Source organism: Stylophora pistillata, chromosome 3 (assembly GCF_964205215.1).
Source record: "Stylophora pistillata chromosome 3, jaStyPist1.2, whole genome shotgun sequence".
In the NCBI taxonomy this organism is placed as follows: domain Eukaryota; kingdom Metazoa; phylum Cnidaria; class Anthozoa; order Scleractinia; family Pocilloporidae; genus Stylophora; species Stylophora pistillata.
The window spans coordinates 45,680,631-45,704,964 of record NC_142521.1 but is presented as its reverse complement, the minus strand read 5'-3'; the positions used below and the strand labels follow the sequence as shown (position 1 = coordinate 45,704,964).

The 24,334-nt window shown below is 37.0% G+C and overlaps 1 protein-coding gene and 1 long non-coding RNA gene across 7 annotated transcripts; one reads left to right on the top strand and one right to left on the bottom strand.

The window, feature by feature from the left end:
- Window positions 1-4,542: 4,542 nt before the first annotated feature.
- On the bottom strand, window positions 4,543-7,014 carry LOC148736385 (uncharacterized). The gene is made up of 2 exons (XR_015999083.1): window positions 6,132-7,014; window positions 4,543-5,288 (listed from the first exon to the last, which is right to left on the bottom strand). It is a non-coding gene; the product is annotated as an uncharacterized LOC148736385 (long non-coding RNA).
- A 1,037-nt stretch (window positions 7,015-8,051) lies between these two features.
- LOC111333425 (uncharacterized) lies at window positions 8,052-22,816 on the top strand. Of its 6 annotated transcripts, XM_088753306.1 has the most exons (9): window positions 8,052-8,518; window positions 10,585-12,182; window positions 12,995-13,725; window positions 14,450-14,614; window positions 15,707-15,748; window positions 16,231-16,272; window positions 17,629-17,771; window positions 19,802-19,831; window positions 21,168-21,304. In XM_088753306.1, the coding sequence occupies exons 1-8, from the start codon at window positions 8,205-8,207 to the stop codon at window positions 19,827-19,829; spliced, it is 3,063 nt and encodes a 1,020-aa protein (XP_088609432.1). In that variant the 5' UTR covers window positions 8,052-8,204; the 3' UTR covers window positions 19,830-19,831; window positions 21,168-21,304. The 6 variants fall into 6 exon arrangements, with proteins under 6 accessions (XP_088609432.1, XP_088609428.1, XP_088609427.1 ...); XM_088753302.1 differs by lacking the exon at window positions 19,802-19,831 and having other exon boundaries at window positions 8,053-8,518; window positions 12,998-13,725; window positions 21,168-22,816; XM_088753301.1 differs by lacking the exon at window positions 19,802-19,831 and having other exon boundaries at window positions 8,054-8,518; window positions 21,168-22,816.
- The last annotated feature ends 1,518 nt before the right edge of the window (window positions 22,817-24,334 follow it).

The window sequence follows — 24,334 nt, the reverse complement described above, 5'->3', positions numbered from 1 at the left end:
TTTGTAAGGGATTAATTGTTATTAAGGCAAAAAATTGTAAATTGAATAAAACAAGGTTGCCGGGTTAAAATAATGTTTAACTAATCATTTATAGAAATACTTTTATTTTAGATCATTATTTATGTAACCACTGTAAATAAGGTCATTATAACTGAATTAAAACTGTCATCGTAGGTGTGTCAAGTACTCTTTATCCCAAAATGCATAGAATTTTTCAGTGACTTAGCTAGTAATGGCTGAAGCATATCAAACTCTTTTCCCTTGTGAAAGTCAGAGCAACGGTTTGGATTGGTTCCTTATGTTACGTCGTAATGAAAAGAGAAACTAACTCAGTGCGGGACGCATCTCTCCTGCTTGCAGGCGGTAGTTTATGTTTTCGAGTGCAAGACTCAGCGCGGCGTATATTAATTCGGTCGCCATATTGGACGGATGGAAGATTTGGGACGAGTGCTGAGTGTCGGTGACAAAGCGAAGGTGAGGGGGTAAGGAGAGTGAAAGACTGGGGTTTTTTTTTTTCCTTGCCCCACTTCCACTCGAGCTGACTACGCCGCTTTACATAAGACTAGGATTAGTCAGCTACTGATGTCATACCGGCATGGCGATACATGGACACGGGTTTTGGATATTAGACCAATCGATTTTACATCCTCCCTCTTACTTTTTCATCGTTTTTTGTACTTATTAGAGATCCGACACTCGCCCGTCTGAACATTTGTTGTGGGCTTTTACCAATCGCTTGGCGAATTAACAAGAGGTACCAAGTCTCTATACTTTTCTTCTTGTATTCCGTCCTCTTCTATTGTTGCTACTACCTTCTACTACCACAGCTATTTCTCTTCTAACTTCAGCGAGGAGTGCCCTCTCATTTAATGCAAAAATCACAGACATGTTTGGGTTAGCTGACCGTGGGAATTTCCAAAACAGGATATTCAGTGTGGGTAAAACTCAAGGTCAGTTTTACCAACCCTAACATGACCACCTAACAAACTAGTTATCCTCAACCATAACAAGTGATTAAAATGTCTAGCACGGTAAGAACTGAGCCAAGTTCAACCACACACTAAAAATAAATGAGCAAAACTATAGATTCATCAAAATAACAACGTAGACGCAAAAAGGCGAGACTTAATAAAACAAAAGGTAAACCTAAAAATACTCGAAATATCAATCCTTGAAAATGCTCTACAACACATTTATTTTTGGCTCCTGCAGTTATTGTCCCAATTGCTTAATCACTCAGATTGTTCAAGCCGTTCACTTTACCTCACCTAACCCCTTACATTGGCATATATGTTGTAGTTCAATTTTATCCTTAGTTCAAATTTTATTTTCCTTTGTTTCAAACTCATTTTCATACATTAACATGACCGAGAACAAAGGAAAATAAAATTTGAACCAAGTATAAAATTGAACCACAACATATATACCTTAACATCGCATATGTATTCTCTACACGACTGTTTTCTCGGAACATTCTCTATGAGACAAACAAGAAGAATTTGTATGAACACTCAAGAACTTCTTTTCATGGTGATGGGCCTTTCCTTTCTTTTCTTCCCTCTTATACTTTTATTTTAGATCATTGTTTATGTACCTGGGATTAACTGTTAATTGTTAAGAGTATAATATTTAATCGAAATTTAGAACTTTCTTAAGGGATTAATTGTTATTAAGGCAAAAGATTGTATATTGCATAAAACAATGTTGCCGAGTTAAAAAAATATTAAGCAATCATTTCTAGAAATACTTTTATTTTAGATCATTGTTTATGTACCTGCTGTAAATAAGGTCATTATAACTTCATTAAAACTGTCACTGTATATGTGTCAAGTTCTCTTTTTCCCAAGATGCATAGAAGTTTTGAGTGACTAAGCTACGGCAATGGTTGAAGAAAGTCGGAGCAACGGTTTGGATTGGGTTCCTTTGCCAAATCTATAAAAACAAATCAATAATTTCATAACTGAAAAACTAATATGTTTGAGGATTGACACAGTTTGGAAACTCGTTGCGATAGCTAAACGTATATTTAAAAAAAACACTAAAATCATAACTAAGAAATCAAGTACTTCGTAACATATCAATAATACATAACACAGTACTGTAATATTTGCTGTCAGCCAGCGATCATCGGGCAACGTTACGAGATTCGTTCTTAGGGTAGAACTTCTCTTGCAAGGCAACTTCATAACATTTCCTAGGGCTTTTGCGTATCGTTACACTGTGGTTTAAAAAGCGCCAAAAACTTTTGTGTAAAACCAAGAGAAAATGATGTCCCATTATTTTTCATGCTTCTGTCGGTAAAACCTCAAAATATGTTATGACCCTAAACGACTCAGCCGCAATTCCCCATTTTCTTTTGCTTTAAGGGAACAGTGGAAAAGTGCAGACAATAAAAAAAGGAGCAAAAATGCATTTTCTTTATCCTTTCATAGCATTTTATTTATCTCTTTATTTCTTGAAATACTTTAAAAATTACCCCTGATAATTCCATTGCCAACTAAAGGAACATGAAAGAACGTCTTTGTTCTTATAACTGACTGGAGACATATATAATCCATCAGCAGGCCGAAAATCTAACGAAATCGGACTTATTACTGTCTATGGATTTTGTTTGGATTTTCGAACAATCGACCCACCACGTAAGGGGGGGTAGTTTGGAAATCATGGAATGCCAGAATTCGGAACCGGAACCGGAATACTCGGAATATCTGGAATACCCTGAATTCCCGGAATTCCCGGAATGACCGAAAAATAATAATTTTTAAAAAAAATTAAAGTAAAGTAATAAATAAATAAGAATATTGATGATTAAAAATTGATGGTAAATTCACAACTTAATTAAACAATTATAATTGAACTACTAAACTAATTAAACTAATTAAAAAGCTCCAAACTATTACAAATTGATACTCTACCTTAAATAATAATTATTAGTATATACTAAAACAGTGGATAGCATTAAAGGCGCGCTCTGATTGGCTAGTCAAACTCCGAATATCCTTTGCTATTTACCTCCGAGTAACTCGGGAAAAAATGGCGTGCCGGTTTGCATCCGTGACAAGCGAATAAATCACTCAAATAACGACGAAGCAGTCACTGAAAACACAGAGAAAGCGACTAAATTTGGTTTGGCCGTGTTCAAAGGTAATGGTAACCGGAAGTTTATCGATAAAAACCAATGAAAAAGGTTTTGTTTACAAATGCAAATTAATCTTGCGTAACCTCACTTGTTCACTTGAAAATTAAAGTTGAATGGTATTTTTTACAGAATGGTTTCAAATACAGAAAGAGTTTGCAACACCATTTGAAGAAATGTCGCCACCAGAGCTAAACAAATGTCTTCGAAAATTTTATCTGTCAGCGAAAAAACGTGACGGCAAATTTTGCAACAAAAAATCACTTATCGCGATCCGAGCCGCGTTGGATCGTTACGCGCGGGAAAATGTTGGAATCGTTGCTGGAATGTATTAAATAAAATCAATTTTTGGTGGTGTATATAATCTCACTGTTTTAGAATATACTAAAACAATTATTCACTTCAGTGTCGGTGGTTAGCGGTGGATATTTACCGAGCCGCTTCGCGGCTCGGTAAATATCCACCACTAACCACCTCTACTTCGGTGAATAGTTGTTAATTATTAAATTGTTAATTATTAAAAGCACACACAACCCACAATTCCTCTATTCGCTCCGACGAAGGGCTAACGCTCGAAACGTCAGCTTTTGTAATCATTACGGTGGCTAATTTACCATTTCAACTTTGTTGATATATCCAAATTATTTCGTTATTCCCACCGACGCAGCCCCAAACAGTTTCTTTCGAAACTATCAGCCTTTACCATTAAGACCAGCTGTCTACAGTTAAAATTGAGAGATGAGCAGTTACTCAACACCTTTTCGCATTTATACTATATACCTTGAATATATACCTTTGAATATAAACCTTGTACAGATGGATTTTTCTAAACAAGGTTTATATTCAAAGGTATATATTCAAAGTATTTATAATAAACGTGAAGAGGTGTCGAGTAACTGACAATCTCTCAATCACTATTAGACGGCTGGTCTTGATAGCTCCCAATGTGTGGTTAATAATTATCATTTGAGGTAGAGTTTTAATTTGTAATATTCGGAGCTTTTTACAATTAAACTACTAACCTAACTAGAAATATTGCATTTGTTTAATCTTCTGCAATGGTTCCGGCTGGAAAAGCGTGGCGGCCTAATGGTCATGGCGCCGTAGACATCCTACAGGTGGTTAAATGAACCGGTGGAGGCGAATTTAAAACGGGGAGAAACCATGTGATGGATTAGCATCCCATCTAGGGGAAAGAGAGAGTACCAATATTTCGTCGCTTAGGCTGTATAGGCTACTGGCCTGAAGCAGACTTTTTTTAATTCTAATACGTGCATCTCAATGTTCAGTCCCGGTAAGTGTTTATTTTTTGGGACCATCAGAGAAAATTTTCGTATCAAATTGTTTAACTAAGTTGTGAATTTACCATCAATTTTTAATCATCAATATTCTTATTTATTTATTAATTTACTTTTTTTTTTTTTTTTTTTAAAAAAATTATTATTTTTCGGTCATTCCGGGAATTCCGGGTATTCCGAGTATTCCGGTTCCGGTTCAGAATTCCAGCATTTCATATTTTCCAAACTACCCGTACGGGGGAGGCGGGCCGGGGGAGGCGGGCCGGGGGAGGCATAATACAGAAGGATTAGCCAGTTAATGCTGTCATCCCAGAATGAGCGATACATGGATACGTGTTTTAGTTGTTAAACCAATCAGTTTTACATCCTCTTTCCCGCATACTTCCTCTATCCATTCACGTCAAATGTAATTAACTTCTGTCTGTATCTGCTTTGAGCACGTCTAAACTAAGACTTTGAAAAGGCTATGAAAATAATCTCAGTACATTACGACGTCATTACCTACATCATCATCACCATCATCATTATAATTTTTACTTCTATTGTTCATTATCAATCTTTCATCTATCATTTTTTGTGCAGACTAGAGATCCAACACTCGCCCGTACTTCTGATCGTTTATTTTTGCCTTCTGCAATTCTCGTCCCAATTGCTTGTTGACTCGGATTGTTTAAGCCGGTCATTTTATCTCCCTTAACCCTTGCTAAGCATATATATACCCTGACATCGCATATGTATTCTCCAAACTGTTTTCTCTAAACATTCCCTATGAGACAAACAAGAAGAATTTGTTTGACACTCATGGTAATCGGCATTTCCTTTCGTCCTCTTCCTTTCCTTTCATTCTCGTCATCCTAATGTTTCATTCAATAGTGAGGAGAAAATGGATGTTAGTCACTTTTCGGAGTGAAGAGGTTAAACACTGAATTAAGCACAAATTGATAATAGGAAAAAATACAAACTGAAATTTGTGAGATGAATGAAAACTGCATAGACAGGTAGAAACGAACGATATAAAATCCCGACGTTTCGGCGACTTCATGACGCCATTATCAAGGGTACATGGGTAATGGGTAATGGGTAATGGGTACATGGGTACAAGAGTAATGGCGTCATGAAGTCGCCGAAACGTCGGGATTTTATATCGTTCGTTTTTACCTGTCTATGTATTACTAAATCTTTTTTAATACGAATGAAAACTGATGCACCATTTTTTTTTTTTATTAAGAACGTCTAATTTTGGTGCTGAGGCTGAACGTTCTCAAGTTTTTTTTTTCTCGATTTAAGCCTGAAAACCTTCTTAACATGTTCTTAACATGTTTTTAAAGATATGTGGTGAATTACTAAACAATTAAACTGAGTTGTTCTTCAGTGTATCATGTGCAATAACCGCATCGTTAAATGTACGTTAGAAAATGTCCCCAAGCATTTTAGTTCATTTTTCCTGTTAGAGAGTCTTTTTTTCATACGTCTGTTTATACTTCTTGCCGAAATAAAAAAAATTAGCCGTTTTTAACTAGCTCTCAGCAGGAATATGTTCTTAAAATTCTTATTAATCCCAGCCTAAACGTTCTTATAAAAAAGTTCTTACATATGTAAGTGTACAATGACGATCACCACGAAAATGCTTTTTATACTATTGGATCCATACTATGTTTAGATTATTTAAAAAGCAAGCTAAGAGGATTTTAACGTACCCCGTGCTCTATCATATTGCGTGTTTCAAACAGACATGTTTGACCAAGGTTGGAACTGGATTTCATTCGACCTTTTGATAGATGATCGCTGATATCTTGGTTATATCCACTATTGAAAGATATGCTATTAAATGAGCCACTATAAGCAGTTACTAAAATCTGTTGAAGATTTCGGGCTTCGCAATCTGACAACAGCTAGTTGAGTATAGCTGGGTCATTAATTAACCATTAAATTAGTACTGACAATTATGATAATTAAAGTCGTGGTGGTTTTCTCAAGCCCTACTCAGCTCATTTTCACGATTTCGGCGGCAAGTTCCAAACCGCTGATCTATTCTGAAATCACTTGAATTCCTTGCTGAAAGTTTTTTTTCCTATACTCTTGAACTCTATTAAGTCTGAGAAAGTCGATTTCTCTTCCACCCTTTCATTCCTGAGGTAACAGACTCTTTAGGAGTATTCACAGTAAGGGAGAAATTTGGCCCGGCTGTGAACGGCAGCAATTAGTACCGAGTGACAAAGATTCAAAACATTCGAAAAACTTCAAAGCATTTCCTGATTCTTATGCCATACCCACTGACCTAAGCATGCCCTTACTTTGATGAATTTCCGTTTTGAAAAAGTGGAAAGAATATATAAGAGTCGTCTCGTGAGCTGCCTTTGTGTTTCTTGGAGCTTCTGCTTACTCAGGAATTCAAATTTTGAAAATTATCATGACAGCGGCAGCAGAACTCCCAAGTGGCCAAAGGAAAAAATAAAAAAGAAAAGAAAAAGAGCAAACATCACTTTTCGAAAACGATGCTCTCTCTGATTTTTTTTATCGTGTTTATCGAGATTCTAGGAAAGAATTATGCCACAATTCTTTAAGAATTTGCGTCGACTAACGAAAAAGCGATCGACAACAGTTAATTTGCCGAGTCGATCTTAGGGCTAATTGACTTCAAATAAAACGAGATTGCATTTAATGCCTTGTGTTATTTGTTATCAGACAAAAAAAAAATCAATATTGATTAGCCGAACAAATTGCAGCGTAAATCTTTACATGCAGGAGTATCGATATCTGACTGCCTTCAAATAATTTATAATCTGGATCGTCTGACCATTTTGTTCGTTTGTGTTTCCTTTGTTTTCCATAGCGAAGGAGGGTCCTTCCCCGCCTCAGGGAAAAGGCGAAACTGTTGAGAATCTTCACGGAATTACGACAATGCGTACTATTGCGTAGATCGCTTCCACGTACGCTCAGATTGAAGTTCGATCCGGTTGCAACTTACAACCAGTCGTGCGCTTTGACGCATTACCAATAAAGCCGTTAGCCTGGTGAATATCTACCAGCGCACGAACAAACATTGATCTTTTACTAAATACAGTCGAATACTCCCATTTAAATCAAATGATTTGGATTCCTTTAGTTGAAAATTCTTTTGCTTCTGTGGTTCAACCCAGCTGCTCTGGTGTTAGATTTGAAACAAATATTTACATGTATACCCCATCCGCTAAAATTACTGATATTGCAGTGTGCAATCTAAGACCCATATAACGGCAGATATTTTCAGGAAATGTGATTTTCACGTATTTCTTGTCAAGCGAAACGTGAAAAAATGTCAAAAATTAGAACTCTCCATAAATGCCACAGTTCCTATAAAGTGTACAATTTATCAATCCTGAATTTATTTTGTTTTGATTTGTTTTTTTTCAGACAAGCTGTGTTTATTTCGTAGGCTGGCTATAATTTTTCCCTGTCATATATTTCACACCGTTTGTCAAGTCAGTGGTAAATAATTGACGTCGAAAATGATAGGAACTCAGGGAAGAAGGAAGATGATTCCCTGACATTTACCAAATTTGGAGTGATTCCGAGAGGCCATTTGGTATCACTCTAGCTGTTTCTGATTGGCTGTTCTATTGTTTATTTGTTCTCACAAACGCACTTCTAATGACCTTGCCTTCATTTGCGTATCAATTCTGACTGAGGGCGTTCTTAGGTTTTCCCTGGTTTTGCAATATTTTTCTCTGTGGAATTTTCCTGTCTCGTGCTTCTGTTTCAATCGAAGACGAAGGAGTATTAGTTTAGTCATGGCCGACGACCTCAGTAGCGACGAACGAGAAGATATGGAGGTGGCGGACGATGAAACCGGCCCGCCATTGAAATCCAAAGTTTTGAACGGAGATCATGAAATAGGAGAAACCGAGGTCAGTTCAACAGCAAGAACCACTGCTGTTAACCCGAGTAATGGTGAAAGTGGAAAGAACGTGGAAGAAAATGGCGAAATAGAAGGATCAGAGGAAGAGGACGAAGAAGAAAATGGAGAGTCGGAAGAGGAGAGCTCCAGCGAAGAAGAGTCATCCTCGGAAGATTCGCACAGCGACGATTCGGAGGAATCTGAGAGGTGATTTGAGAACTTTTTTCTGAGATTTTCCCACAGGAACTCGCTTATCTCTTATTTTCGGTTGTATTTTGCGCAGCAGATTTTTAACACCGATATAGGCGGCCATAATTTGATGTTACTGTTCTTCTCGCTAAATTATCTGAGAAGGCCACGGTTTAACATTTAGCGATGCAGCCGGTATGTGGTTTTCTGGTTTATCGCCGCTGTAATCTCTGAGATCAGCGGTTAAATTGTCGGTATTTCTGTGAGGTGGTAGCAAGTGACATTTCATAGCTCCTAAATCGGCTTATAACGAGTTCTCGCTTCATGAAAGCATTTTCGATCTTTGTTTTGTGACTTATTAGCGAGCCTCCCAAGGCACATCATGCTGGGATGTTGAGTTATTCTCAACCTTTACGTTTCGTGTTGAACATCAAAGCAAAGAAAATATTTTGAATGCAGCTTTTGTTGTTGAAAACTTTTCCTCTGGGTAGGTATCCCCGGAATAACGTAACTGTTAGAAGGTATTTGATTTTGTAAATAGCGAGCTTTCCTTCCTTTTCATAGCAAATATTCGAATGGAATTCACGTCACATGAGGTAGCTGCAATTTCATGTCACTCGTCGATTTAAACTTTGTACTGTTTCCCCGTCTAGTAGTCAATTTTTTATTGTGATTCAACACGCTTACCAGTTCAGAATTCTTATTAAAAGACGAAGGGTCGAAAGATTATTAATCGTTAAAAATCATTAAAAAATCAAATCTCGTCGAAGCTGTGAGACTCGGTTTCAAAAGTTTGAACTCATGAAGTACGTGTTAATCGAAAACTGTGTTAGAAATATAAAGGTTATGGCTACTAATTGGCTATTAAAAGAACACTTCTTTTGTTTTTATTGTTTAAACAAACTTGTTCAAGATTCTCGTCATTGCCGGAGTTTCACAATGTCCTTTTTGAATTTTTGATTTAATGGTAGCAAGAATTCTGAAATGAATCTGTTTCAATCAAACGAAAATTGACATTGAAGGGCCTTTTAAAGGATCCCTTCCAACCACAATACCCTGCGCGCCCAAACAGAAAAAATAATTAAGAAATAACTAGTCAAATAGAAAGAACAATAAATTTGGAACGCGATTGAGGAAATTCAAGACCTCAGGGAGGCAAATGTACTCGGATGAACGAGGATTTCTTTCCACTTCATGACTTGTCCAATACTGGATGGCAGAGAAAATGGCGGATTTCACATATCGCGCGCGCAATGTATTGTGGTTGGAAGGGATCCTTTAAGAAATTTTATGTCATAAATACATGTTTCATAATTCAAGCCACACTGATGGCTGTTATCTGAGCCTCTTAATGTATTAATTTTTTAAACAGCTGCGACTGAGAAATAGACATAAAGGTATGACCATGATAGCAAGTGTTCCAACATCACTTAATAAAGACCAAAATTAACTAAAAGAGCATACAGAAATATTTATTTACTGTAGAATTATATTTTTTTCCCTTTGAAGTATGACTCTCTGCCCAGGTTCTTGTAAACTGCACCCAAATGTCCATGCTCTAGTCCTGAACGAGAAGCTTTACCCGACTATATTGCATATTCTTGCGGTTTAAAATGTAGTGTATTGATTGAGCCAGATGTGCATGACATTATAATCACTTTCCGAGATTGTTAGAGTAAACCCTCAACCCCCCTTAAAAATGTGCGTGCCATGCACACTGTACCTTTTACCTTTATAATCTTCGTTTGAGGTAAAATAATAATGTGCTCTGTGTATTTAATGTTGTAAGAAATGTATGGTTTGCTAAGAGCGAAGCTCAAGGGAAACTACAAGCCTTGAAAATAGCGTCCTCAGAAGAAAATCTCCTCAGCGATGTGTTTTGTTCCCAGTTGTTCTTTGATCAATATTCCCCAGTTTTAGTTGGTCATGTTCAATCTTACAGTATTTGCACCAAATCTGTATAGAGGAAAATACCTACCAGTACTGGATTTTAAATACTCATGTTTGCTTGACAGGTTTGTGATATTATATAGGAGCACTCAGTAGTAATATCATAATTATGTGTACCCCTTTATATATTCCAGGGCTCAACAAGCAGGGAAGATAGCTGAAGGTGAGCGTCCACAGCATGGGTATGCTGCCTCCAGTAAGTCACTATTTGAGAGGAAAGCACAAGAGGCAAGTGAAACAGGTACGGCTAAAATCAGACCCATAGAGCAAGAGAAAGACCTTTTTGTGCCTACCAGTTCTCGACGCAGCACATTTGAGAAAGCAACTGCAGAGGATGCAAAGAAAGCGACACCAAAAATTAAAGTGGACGATGAGGAGGTTGACCTGTCAGGAAGAGCAAAATCTCATAAACAGCTGTTTGAAGAACAGGCCAGGCTAAGTGCCCAAGTGTCTCCATCTCTTCCAAGAAAAATATTTGGTGAGCAGGAAGGAGAAGTAGACATTTCTGGAAAGGCAAGATCAAAGAAAGAACTGTTTGAAAAATTTGCATCAGAGAATAAAGCAACATCTCCTGGTGCAGAGAGAAGAATTCTTGGAGATGTAGATATTTCAGGGCGAGCAAAAGCTCATCGCAATATTTTCCAACAAAAGATTGAGGAAGAGTCCCAGGTCAAAGCATCTCGCAAGTTTCATTTAGAGGAAGATGTCTTTTCTGGCAAGGCAACATCACGACGTGCAATCTTTGAAAAATTTGGGTCGTCAAATGATGGAAGTCAAAAGGGTTCTAAACGAGTTGAAGATGAGGAGATCGACTTGAGCGGAAGAGCAAAGTCTCATCGGCAAAAATTTGAGCAATTTGCTGAAGAAGCCTCAAAAGTCCAAACAGCCAGGTCAAACAATGATGAACTGAATCTTACAGGAAAGGCATCATCACACAAAGAATATTTTGATGAAAAGGTCATTGAGGCTGGTATGACCAAAACATCAGAAAAGAAGTTGAGGGATGAGGAGGAGGAAGCCATTGCTGGTAGAGCTCGATCGCACAAGATGACTTTTGAAGAGAAAGCTGCTAAAGATTTGGAAGTGCAAACTAGTGATAAATCAAGACTTCAAGAAATACCTGATAAAAGCACAAGGAAAAAAAGTAAGAAAGAGAAACATGGAGATGACCAAGAAAAAAAGAAGAAGAAGCGGAGATCTTCATCAAAGTCCAAAGAGCACAAAGAAAATGTGGCACATGAAGAGGCAATTCCAGAAGACAAGAGTGAGGGTGTTTTTGAAGAAGAAAAAGCTAAAGATGAAGAAACAGAAGAGAGAGAAAAAGATGAAGGAGAAGTTCATGAGGATGATGATGATCATAAAATGAATGGTGAGAAACATGAATCAGATGAAGAGGAACAGAGAGAAGTTAGTGAGACAATTGAAGATGATTATGGTGGTGAAATTACAGTTGCATCTTCAAATGTGTACGAGTCAACTCCAGTTGATCTCCATGTTGAAGAAGACACCAATGATGGCAAGGAAGATGAGCCCAAACCAGCTTTTTCTGTTACTATGCGTGACCATGGAGTTGTTCCAAATGATGGCAAGGAATATGCAGAGCCTGAACCTAAACAGATTAAAGATGAGCCCAAACCCACCTATTCTGTTACTATGCACGATGATGGAGATGTTCCACTGGATTATCGTGCAAGGAGAGCTCTGAGAGAAAAGAAGAAAGCTATGGAGGAAGGTGAGTGTACTAAAAGTTTAACATGGTGAGGGGTTTTATTAAGAACCCAGCACTAGGCAAATTGACCTGCTGCAAGGATGCCTATACCGACCTGGTTTGACCATCTGGAAGAAAGTTTAGATCTTATAAAGAAGTTCAGTTCAAAAAGTTCAGCCTATCTGTGGAAACCAGTTGCCCTTCTGCTAAAAAACCTTAATAAACCCCTAATTGTGCATGTACATGTGCAGTCTGTATAAAGATGTTTTTAGTTATAATTAGAGTATTTGATTGTGCTGGTAAATGCATAATAAAGCTCAGGTAGCTTTGTGCATTCTTTCTCACATAACTCTAGATGAAAATTTTGCTAGAGGTATACACTGTACATGTTCATGTACATGTATGTTTCAAGGGGAATTGTCTAGGTCGGATGAGATGTGACTAGACTAGCTTTTTCCAGAATTTGCTTCCTGCATATTGCAGGGTTAAAAAAATAATAGTTAACTAAACTCACATTTTTGTATTTCAAAGTGTCTGAATTAGCTAATTTGGGTTTGTTCATGATTTGTTTACAAATAAATGTACATCTGTTCAACTTGAATTCTCACAGCAGAGAATTTGAATTGGTTAATTGCCTTAATATAGATGGCTTGAGCTTCTGCTATCCATTTTATACGTGCATAAGTGGATAATTTTCTCTAGTTACTTCATACTATTTTCCTCCTACTGCATTTCTAAATGAAAACCCAGTATTATGTCAAGTGGGGTGGGTCCCATTTTAACTACGGTTCCTTTTCTGATAGCTGTCTAACAAATCATCTTTTGTATGTTCCAAGAAGCAAAGAGTGTGGACTTGCAAGATGGCAAGAAAAAGGATGTTAAGAAAAGTGAAGTTCAACCTGCAGAAGAAGAAAAATCCAAATCAGAAGAAGATAAAGCAAAAGATCTGGTTGCAAGAAGGGCTGAGAGAAGAGAAAGAAGAAGGCAGAATGCACATGTTACCTCTGAGGATGACCATGAAGTTGCATCAGATGCCTCCTCTGCAAGAAGAACATCTTTAGCAGCCAGAAGGGCTGAACGTAGGTTAAAAAGTGCTGGCAATTCGGAGGAGACTGGTAGTGTTGAGAAGTCTGCTAGTGTGGACAGAGTTGAAGAAGTGCAATCCACGATTGAGGAGAAAAGAGCAGCACGCAGAGCAGCAGCCAGGGCTGCCGAGAAGGCAACAGAAAAGGAAGAAGAAGCCAAACCTGATAAGGAAGAAGAGAAGGAAGATACATTGGCACGTAAGAGACAGGAGAGGAGAGAAAGAGCTGAGAGAAGGAGAAGCAGTAGTAAAAGTGAAGCAATTCCTGTAGAAGCCTTAACTAAAAGAGGATCCACCTCAGAAGAAGAGCAAACAAGTAATGCTACTGAGCAGAAATCATCATACACTGCAACTGTGAAAGCAAGATTTGATAAGAAGGGAGGGGAAGAAAAAATTTCTAGTACATCTCGACTTGGAGGTTCCAAGCCTTCAAAGGCTGAAAGTGAGACTGTATCAACACGGAAACAGTCAGGAGATAATCAGGTAAGTACAGTCGGATGAAATTTTTTTTTTCTGACTTGTGCAGTCATTACATATTCTTATTTAAGGGAGTTTTGGACAGGTACCATGTACATTGTACTTGGAGCATATTACTTTGACATTTTTTGTACGGTCAGTGTATGCAGCGCAGGCACACATTGCATGTGGTACAGTCTCACTTTTTTACAATCTTATTGCAACCTTGTCATATCCTCAGCCATCAGGGACTGAAAACCTGAGTGTTCAATTTTAGCAATTCTTTGCTCAAGGTGTAGATGAGTAATAGATGTGTATGAATATAATTATATGGAAGTGATGCCTCAAGATTTGCTTTTTAGTGTGAACAGAGTTTTCTTTTGAATCTTTGTAATTTATTTTCATATTTTTATTTGTTTTTAATATTTTACTCAATCTACTGTCAAGTGATGCGATTCCCGTTTATCTTTCCCATACCCTTTCTCTTTTGTTGATGTTCTCTTATCAGTAATTCCAATTGTCCTTGCTAGAATAGAATTGTCAGAGAACACTGTGAATGGAATTGACCATTTATACTCTTTTACAGTGCCAACATTGCCCTGTTAACTTGAGGCTGTTAAGTTCTTCCCTTGCAGTAAAAAAAAAATTAAAAAAAAACCTATGTGAGAATTGTTTCGTGAGATCTTCTCCATTTCTCTTGACATTTAATAATTTTTTTGTTTAAATCGTTCATGACTTTTTGCATTTACAGGAAAAGAGAGCACAAAGAGAAGAAAAGGAGGATGAGATTGGCAGCATCAAATTGAAAACAGGTGTCCAGGGAGAGAATAGCGGTTACAAGCCGAGGGGTACAAGAGAAACTCTGAACAAGTTCGAGGGGAAGGAGAATACCAAAGAAACTACTAAACCTGCTACTGTGAGTGCAACTTTTTATGAGAACAACTGTTTCAAAAACTTTTTTGTTTTTTTCAGCAGGTGTTTGTGTACATGTTTGTCATACAGTATTAGCTAAATTTAAAATTTCTTTTTACAGTACTTAACTTGTGAAATACATTTACAGTGTATGTGCCACACTATTGATTATCAATTTACAGACTTGTCATACTGTAGCTTGGTTCACCACATCTTTCTTGAGTTATAATCTGTGACTCGTTGTGTGTATCTGCTTTTATTACACGACTCGGGCGGTCAGAGGGCCAATAACTAAAATCAAACAATCGAAATGCTCTGTTGCCGGTCCAATATTCTCTAAGTATTGGACCGGGCACTGTCCCGAACGGTCCCAAATGATACCGCACTTGTGTCCCTTTGAACTTCAGTCGTATAATAAATCTCTTATTAACCAAGCTTGCTCGGGACCGTACTGGAAGAATATCGGCCCTTGGTCTCTTTTTGTACGGACCTCGCTGCACTTGGTCCGCACTGTCAAGACCTCTGGCCGATATTCTCCCAGTACGGCTCTCGCGCTTGGTTAATCAGATATATATATTCTTAATTATCCATGACAGCCTGTACTGTCAAATGAAATTGTGGTAATATAAGGTGGATGATGAACTAAAAAGGTTGTTTGGTATTAAATGGTACCATGTTAAGGAAAGGGTTGAATGTTACTCGCAAAAACATTTTAAAAAATTGGTAGCGATGGGAGATGGTCTACGCATAATACTTTCTAACAATAATCAACCCTACATGTTACAACACTCTACACTTTTAGTGCAAAAAGATGCTGGGTCAGAGATGTTTTTCTTACGCATTATGTGGCCTGAATGGACATGACTGTTGAACTTGTTCAGCTGTACATCTCCAATGTGCATAACATGAATTTTGTGTTAATATGAACAGCTGTATTTGTATACATATATATGTACAATGTACATGCTGTATATGTCATGCTGGCCTATGCTCATAAGTGCTCCAGAATATTTTGCTCATGCGTGAATTCGTTAATAAGTTATTGACTGAGTGCTAATTGTGTGTAATCAATTTATGTGCTAATAACGTTCTCAAGGATGTGGTTAATCAAGATGGTTCCAATAATGATTGTTTTGAGGTAAGCAAATAGAAAGTGCTTTTCTTTTAAAACTTAATGTGCTGCTCTTCTGCTCTTTTGCTGAAAAAACCTTTTCTATGCAGTGGGGTTAGAACTCAAGTTCCTCCAGTCATTTTAAAAAATTACCAAAGTTTATCATTGACAACCAAGTTGCAAAACATGGTTGCCCACTGGATCACAGTTGTTCAAGCTACCAAAGTCTTGAAGATATGAACTTGAATTTTAAATGCCACAAATGTTGGGGAAGGAATTCTGCCCAAGAAACATTGCTGTCCATGATCTTATTTTTCTTATTCACTGCCATCTTGTTGTTTTCTTGTTTTGCAATGAACACTAACACCAAATCCCTTAAGGAATCTTTAGTTTGCTGTGCTGCTTTTATCTTTTATTGACTTCAGTTACCTATGCTGTTAAATTAACCAGCTAATCTTTATCAAGCTTTAAGCTTTTTAACCAACTAACAGCCAGTTAATATCCTAAAGGAAACTTTGACTAGTGGGGGATCTGATGATGATAGTGAAAAGGTAGGGGTTTGTAACTGTATTTGTTCAAGAGTTTGTTCACATACTAGTATTGTACACTGTGAGTCATGATTTTTTGTACCTTATATCACTTCTAGCTTGATTGCAAGCTAGCAAGGACTCTGTTAGAGCTGAGGGGTTATTTTATATAAGAGTAGATCTAAGTTGCAACACTTGTTTTGTGTAAGATTTGTAATAATGAGCATACAAATCTATTATGCTTCTGATTTTCTGGAAATAAGTGCATATTTTATTCAACGTAAAAGCCCGGAGATAAGCCATACCCACAGATAAGCTGCACCCTGAATTTGGCAGTTCAAATTTTGGAAAAAAAGTTTTTTGAAAGAAATCAAAAGAAATCCAAAGTCGAGTTTTGAGAAGTCTTCGTCGTCCACTCTTCATCGAACGCAAACTCAGTATTTACATTGCAACAGAAAATTCTTCAAAGTCTTACCCACAATTTTCGCACTTTAATATTATGAACATCGTTTCTACCAACTTTGACATATGATTGGTCTTTTTCTTGTATCTGTTGACAAGAATTTCTTCATTCAACAGTTTTTCTATAGACGTTTGCATTACAACAAGAATGTGAGCAGAACACTGATTCGAAGCTTAGTAACCAGACGTTAGATCGGATGTGAAAATGGACATTCATGACACCTTTTTCAGATGTTCCCGCAGATAAGCTGCACCCCCAATTACTAGTGACGATTTTTGGAAAAAAAGTGCAGCTTATACGTGGGCTTTTACAGTAACTAGAGGGCAAAGTTGTAAGTGCAAATTACAAATAGTGCATACACAGGGCTGTGTCTAGCAGTGCCTGGTGGCCCCTGGCACCTTACTTTTGCTCTTGTGCAACTCAGGAATCTTAGTTTTTTCATAAAAAGCATATGCTGGGCACCCTGAATTTCACAGTTTCAGAACACTCAAGGCTCCCTTCAATTTTTATTACAGCTCCGCCTTGCATCATGATAATACAGTTAGAACTTTGTCTGTCTTGACTTTGTGACATTTTTTTCATGTTAATTATTAAAAGAAATAACATCATTTATTTTGTCATTTGGTGTAAAAAAAGCACTCAAAAATGTTTTAAAGACTACACTGAATTGCACTCGCCCTACAGGTGTGTGTAACTTTGGTGTCTGAAAAATTTATTTGTGCTTATTTTACACCAAGTTGCACTTGAAATCATTTTATTGCCTGTACTAATAATGAAAAATGACTTTTAGTTATTGTTTAGTACTTGACAGGATCAACACTCAGGGTCTTAAAATAACTTAAGAGAATGTGCTGTCTTTGTTATGAGCCTGCTGTAAAACTTAAGAATATTAATGGCAGGCTCTTTATTTCCAACAGAGGACTAATCGCTTTGCACCACCTCAGCAAGAGAAATGTGAGACATGCAAGAAGACTGTGTATCCAATGGAGAGGCTTGCTGCTGACAAGAAAGTGTTCCATAAAACTTGTTTTAAATGTGCTGAGTGCAAATCCACACTGAGGTTTGTTGATGTCTCAACTTATTTCATCAGTGCTTGCAATTAGTTGATATTTACTTTGGGAATATGTATCATGTGACGTAAAGATGCTACATGTTGGTAAATTGGAAGACTAGATATTCTTAAGAGAACTTTATAAGGATCATTTGTGTCAATGTTTTATTGAGTTAATTGATGGTTTTAGCAGCTAGAATTGATCTTAAAGAGGAAATGTGTTGAGGTAGAATCAAATTCTCACAGCTAAGAATTTTCCAGATGCACAGTACAGTATATGGTGATGTATGTACCTAGCTTGTGTGAATTTAATTGTCTCTAAGAATTTGTTTGGGAGAGGAGAGCCACTGTAATCCAGTAATACACTTTAATCAGTAGCAACTTACAAGTAGAACTGTCTGTTTTATATTCGGTGGCCTAATCAGTGTGGACGGACATTAGCTGGACTGTGGATAAAATAGGTTCAGAACCTTTGTAGGATAGCCGTGTTGTGGTCTTGGGCAAGACACTTGACTCATACTCCCTGTTAATCAAGGAGTATATCTGGGTTCTAATAAACTTTCTGGAAAATTTGGTAAAAATCATGGTGGGTTTTCTTACAATAGATTAGCAAACTACATGACATGTGTGTGTTTACAACAATACCCTCTTCATAATTTATTTCAGAGTCCAGAATAACCATTGTTAGTAATGGGTACAGACTGAGGCTTTTTGTTCTCAGAATTGGATCTGTCATTACTGCTTATTACCTCCAAAGCTTTACTTGAGGCTTGAGCTTAAGCTTCACCTGCACAGGATAGTACATGTACATAATTCTAATCGGTCAAACCTTTAGAAGATGATCTTTACCATTTTTAAATCCAGTAAAGGTGATACAAAAACTGTAGTGAGCACATTTCCATTTAATAAGATTGTTTGGTTTTTTTTTTCCAACGTACAGTTTAGATTTGCATAACAATAATTGCATTATTTTGTAATTTGAAATGTTGATTTACCTATTACATCACTGTCACGTCACAGCTCATTTATTTCAGTTGTGAATGCATTTTGCACTTGCCTTGTTCTCCAGTGACATATTTATAATACATGTGAGCACGTGCACCCCAAAAAGTCACCCACACCTGAAAACTTAAATCTGTCAATATTATTACTAAAAAACTAATACTGTCAGAACTGCAAAGTGATTTTGGATTTGTATGTTTTATTCATGTAACAAGTTTTTAATTGCTGTTAAAATCCACCAATGTACTTTACATTTTAAATTAAATGTGATTTTCTTTTCGGTATTTATTTTTAATAATAATGATACTGATTTACACCAATTTCAAATCTCTTAAAAATTGACAACAAACTTTTCAGTGTCTAATTTTATTTTCAAGAGAACTATGGGAACTTTCTGATAGTTATATTCTAGAATACATAAAATTAATTACTCTTGTCTGAAAAAAATTACCGTTACTCATAATAATTAATTGTCGGATTGGTATGTTTCCTAACGACAAAGAAAAATTGATTTTCAGAAATATTCAGAAAAACTGAAATTAAAACATCTTTACATCTTAATGTTAATTAAGATAACTTGAAAATTTGGTGATGACTCAAGAAAGTTGTATTGATGCTGGACGAGACAAAAAGTCATAAATGGCAAGGAACCATGTTAGCATTTTAAAACACATGTTTGGTGTTACACACACGGTACATGTACTGCAACGTTTTAAAAGGTCATAAAATCTTAAACAAGTGAACTAACCTTAACTTTTGTACAAGATGCAGCTAGTGGCGAGAAGACTTTGGTTTAACGACACCAAGAAAATTGCCAAGATGAACTGAGGATCCTTTAAATACAAATCAGAAGTCATTTACAGCATTGTTTTTTCCTCATCCAGTTCAGTTATCAACATCATTTTGTCGTCCGTGTGTGTATGCCCGATGAGAGCATCACAGTCCTGTCATCTTCACAAGATTTTCATGATCACAAAACACGTCAGAAATTGTTTCTTAAATATCGTGTTACTTACTGATACATTTTTGTTTGGTAGAGTGGGAAAACCACCAAAATCTGCCTGAAGGTGAGAATAAAATACAACAAGAATTCCAACTGACTTACAAATTTTACAAATTATACCTGGTTGCTTAAGTTTTTCTCAAAGTCTTGATAGTACTGTGTAAGAGTTGAATTTTTTTCTTACAACATACGTGGCATGATTCGCAAGCTTCTGACAGTTCATTTGTAATCGTAGTTTGTTGTCCTTAAACTTTTGTAATAGATAGTAGACTTTATCTAGGATTATTAGTCGTAGCTCCTGAAAGCTTTGAAGAATGATTATCTTATGACATTAAGGGAAGAAAATTGAATGATAGTACATATTATTAGTGTATGCGTGTAATTGATGGTGTTTTTTTTTTTTTTTTTTTCGTTTTGTTTTCTTTTTATTTCATTTGTTGTTTAGCCCTCGTTATTGGTCTTAATCTTGGTCTTTTTACCGTTGATTTTATTTTGTTTCTTTCCTTTCCTATCTGATGTACAGTTATTCAACTTGGGAGAGTTTACCTACTCTGTCCATTTACTCAAATTAGTTGACTGACCCTCCCCCCCTCCTGTAAAAATTCATCAGAGGAGGGGGACTCTATGTTGCAGTGATTTGCATACAATGATGAAGTAGTTGAGAGAATTTGATACTAACTCGGGACATTTTCAATTAAATTTAGGTCTTTCAGTAATGTTAGTTCAAATTAACCTTCTTGGATGTTATTGCATAACTTCAGGGTATTGTGCAGAAATTTCACTACATGTAGCTTATAACTAGTGATTTTCAAAAATAATAAGTTAGCAGAAAAAATGAATATTTAAAAACATTTCAATCAGAAAAATCAATCAGAATGCATGGTAACAACAAGCAATAGTCCTTCAGCCCTTTAATTCCCAACATCTCATTTATTTGGTAATGCTCTTTGCAGTTAACCATGCAATTTTTATGATATTAGTTTGGAGAATTTTGTTTTGAATCAACTACTAATCCTTTAATTGGTATTTTCTTTATTCTCATCACTTGTCTGCTTGATATCCTATTGATATTGTTAAAAGCACGTAATCTGATAGATCTTGATCTGATCTCCAGTAAATTCCAAAAAGAGACTTATAAATCTCCCTTCTGGTCCTTAAATAAACCCTTCAGGGTGTGAGTTTTTCTATTCTCATTACCTGTATGCTAAATGTTAACCAATTCTACGAGTTTAAGGTTTAACGCGCTTACATGTAGATAAAAGTATGTGCCAGTGGAGGTGTACCGGTAAGTGGCAACACCATCCAAAATGGTGAGGCCGTGTTTCTGTACTTATTTCGTGTCCATGCCAGCGCCATTGTAACTGAATTGACTCTTTCTCTGTTATTTTTACTTCCTGTAGACTGGGAAATTATGCTGCTCTACAAGGGAAACTTTACTGTAAACCGCACTTCAAACAGCTGTTCAAAACCAAAGGCAACTATGATGAAGGATTTGGCCGTGAACAGCACAAAACACAATGGTCTAGGGGTAGATGAAACATGCAGTTAACAGCAAAGGAAAAACCTAAAGGCCTATTAGATTTCATTAATGGTCGTTTGCTAAAGAAATTGGTGTAGACTAATTGCAAATTTGGTTACTGTAAATCCTCCAACTGATGTCTCCACTTTTGCCTCTTGCTTCCCAGAGGTAGTGATTAAACTGTGTCAGGAGAGAGCAATGACACAGCTTGTTCACTTTGAAAAATGTACCACCAAGTTTTTAAGATCAAACTTATAATCTTTGTTCCTTGTTAGATTTTTTTTCTCCCTCGGTGTTCGACTCTCTTGATGAACTTTTTTTTTTTTAATGTGTCATCTCGATGAACGCCAGTTGTCCACAACAGCTCCTCATTTGCAAGAACAGTTGGTGTCCCAAAATGCAACGAGGCCAGGTATTTTAGTCGCCTCATTTTAGGCGCCTTAAAACCGACCAATCTTCCTCTGCTTTCATTACAAGAGGGTTGCAATTCATTTTGATGTGGAATTCGGCGATGGAGGATTTACAGTTTAAGTGTTTTTATGATTGTGTGAATAGTAAACAGGAGATTTTTTAAATAGTTTTGATAATTTCGCAGAAAAAAAAAGTATCGTTGGTTAATTCAAACAGTTTTCTGGGACCGATACAGCAACAATGTGAAATAACTCGGATAGCTGGAATTTTAATTCACTGTATTATGTGAATCAAGCTTTACTAATTTTTGCTGTGAAGAGTACCAAGATTGAGAAGTGCCTGACATACGTCCTTGCGTGACGAATGTAACGGTCTTTTTTCATTTTCTTCGTGGGGAAAAATAGATTCGTTTAGAATACAAGGTTTAGTATCTTTCGAGAAAAATCAAATCATTTGGACTGTACATATTTTTTTTTAAAGAAAATTAATTGTTGAGTACAACAAATTGCCTGCATGTATATTGATCGACCACAGTTGTTTCGCAAACTTTGTTTGACCTAAATTACATGTAGCAGGTGGCAAAGACTTTCCAAGTGGGTTGATTTGCTAGGAAAATCTTCCTTATCTGCGTTCGATGAACAGAATTTTTGTAGGTTTCCTTCCAATTTGTTACCTAAAGAAGGAACTATTCTGCTAATTATAAAAGTTACGTCGCACAGCCAGAGGTAAACTCCTCCAACCATTTGTGCTTCGGTCACAGGCGAGAAGTCAAACATTTGACTTTTATTCTTGACATTTTTTTTCCTTTTCAGCTCTTTAATAAGGTATTTCATTTATCATTTGGTTATTAGTTTAAATCAAAGTCAAGAAAATAGTGGCCGAAGTTTTCCAAGCAGCAGCTATTTGTGACACATGTCGCGTGACGTTAGTGACAGAAAAAAGTTGTCTTAGCGTCACGTAAGATCGTTGAGTTATCTGAATTGCACACGTTGTTTGTTCCAGGAGGTTTGGTTTGCGCACTATTAGCCAGCTCATAAAAAATTCAGTTCTCCCTAGCATGTCTAAAATAGTTTATTTTGATCAGCAATAAATTGGAAATGATTTTTTGGAATAATGAAATCGTTGACCTGTGTCGTCTCTGGTGAGATTAGGTTAACTTTTCTCGTAATTAACAGTGGAATGCCCAACTTTTTGGATATCTCCAGCTTTCCCTAAACTGCCCCAAAAAACCTCGCACTTGTTCGTTCTCTGAAATTTAGTTGAAAAACGTAGAAAACAAACGTACATGCACAAACCAAAAGGGGTTGTGTCATTAACCTCCGCTTGGGGGGAACTTGTTGCGAAGAGAAGGAAGTGACCGCACTTCGGTTGAGTTATATTGTTGAACTTGATGAGTGCTCCTGGTGTTTGGCGTCAAAATGAGCAACGTTGAGATTCTAGCCACTAATTGTATCTCTGAAGCTGACCTGTAAGCTTTCAAAATGGGATAAATTAAGCGAGTGCAATAAGCAAGAGTGTGTTCCACACCCGGGGGTACTCCCTTATTAGGGCTCAATGGGGACGTGTCAGGGTGTGTTTTTCGAGATTTTTGTCTTAAACAGGGTATCGAATTTATCATTTTTTGTCTGAATCAGGGTATCGATTTATCAATTTTTGTCTTAAACAGGATATCTTTTCTTGGAAGATAAACAGCAAAATTTTTACAAGCTCTAATTTTAATTAAAATTGAATTCCGTTGATTTTGGCATTGATACCAGGTACATTAAATGTCTTAAACAGGGTATCAAAAATCGGAATTCTGTCTTAATCAGGGTAGGAAAAAAAAGGTCAGGGTACGATGGGCCGTGCTGCACGTCCCCACCCAGGAATATATCGAGTACCCCCGGGTTCCTCATTCACTTCAGACCTTCTATGGTTTCGTGGTATCAACGTTCGCAGCCCACCATCTATACAAAACACTAGAATGTTTCACGCGTTTAGTTTGTTTTCTTGTTTGTTAACGGGTAGCCTGACTAGAAGCCGGGAAACGATTGTGTCCAAGAAGTAGGAAACTACTTTCCCTTCTTGAGTCGTCGTGTAACTCTTCATGGTTGAGTGCCTCGAACTGAGAAACGATGATCACGAACGCGAAGCAACCCAGTCTGAGCGCTGTACTTTGATCCTTCCACTAGTTAATGACGTCACAAGATTAACTAGCAAAGGGCTCCCGAGTCGATCGTCTACTGAGATGTGAGAACTGAATGTGTGACAGCAATGGAACGTTGCTCTTTCTCTTAAACAAAACAGTGCTCTCCATTTATTGTCAGTAATGAACATACTCAGATCCGTCTGGTTGGCTATAGGTCGCACTAGGCGTGACCGGTGGTAAACCTTTTGCGTATCTAATTTCTCCTGACAGTTTCACCTTTGAGTCAAACTTTGAAGTCGAGAGAAGAATTGCAATGATTGCCTACCGAGGTAACTCCACCAAACCCTTTACCCCATAGCTTACATGATCAGTTGGCATATTCACCACACTCTTCTCTATATATCTTCTATGGCAGTAACAAGGAGAATTTCTCTACATATCAAGAGCTAAATTAAGGTCGCAGTTTACGACAATCGGTGGACCTCGAGATTTTCACATAAATTATGTGG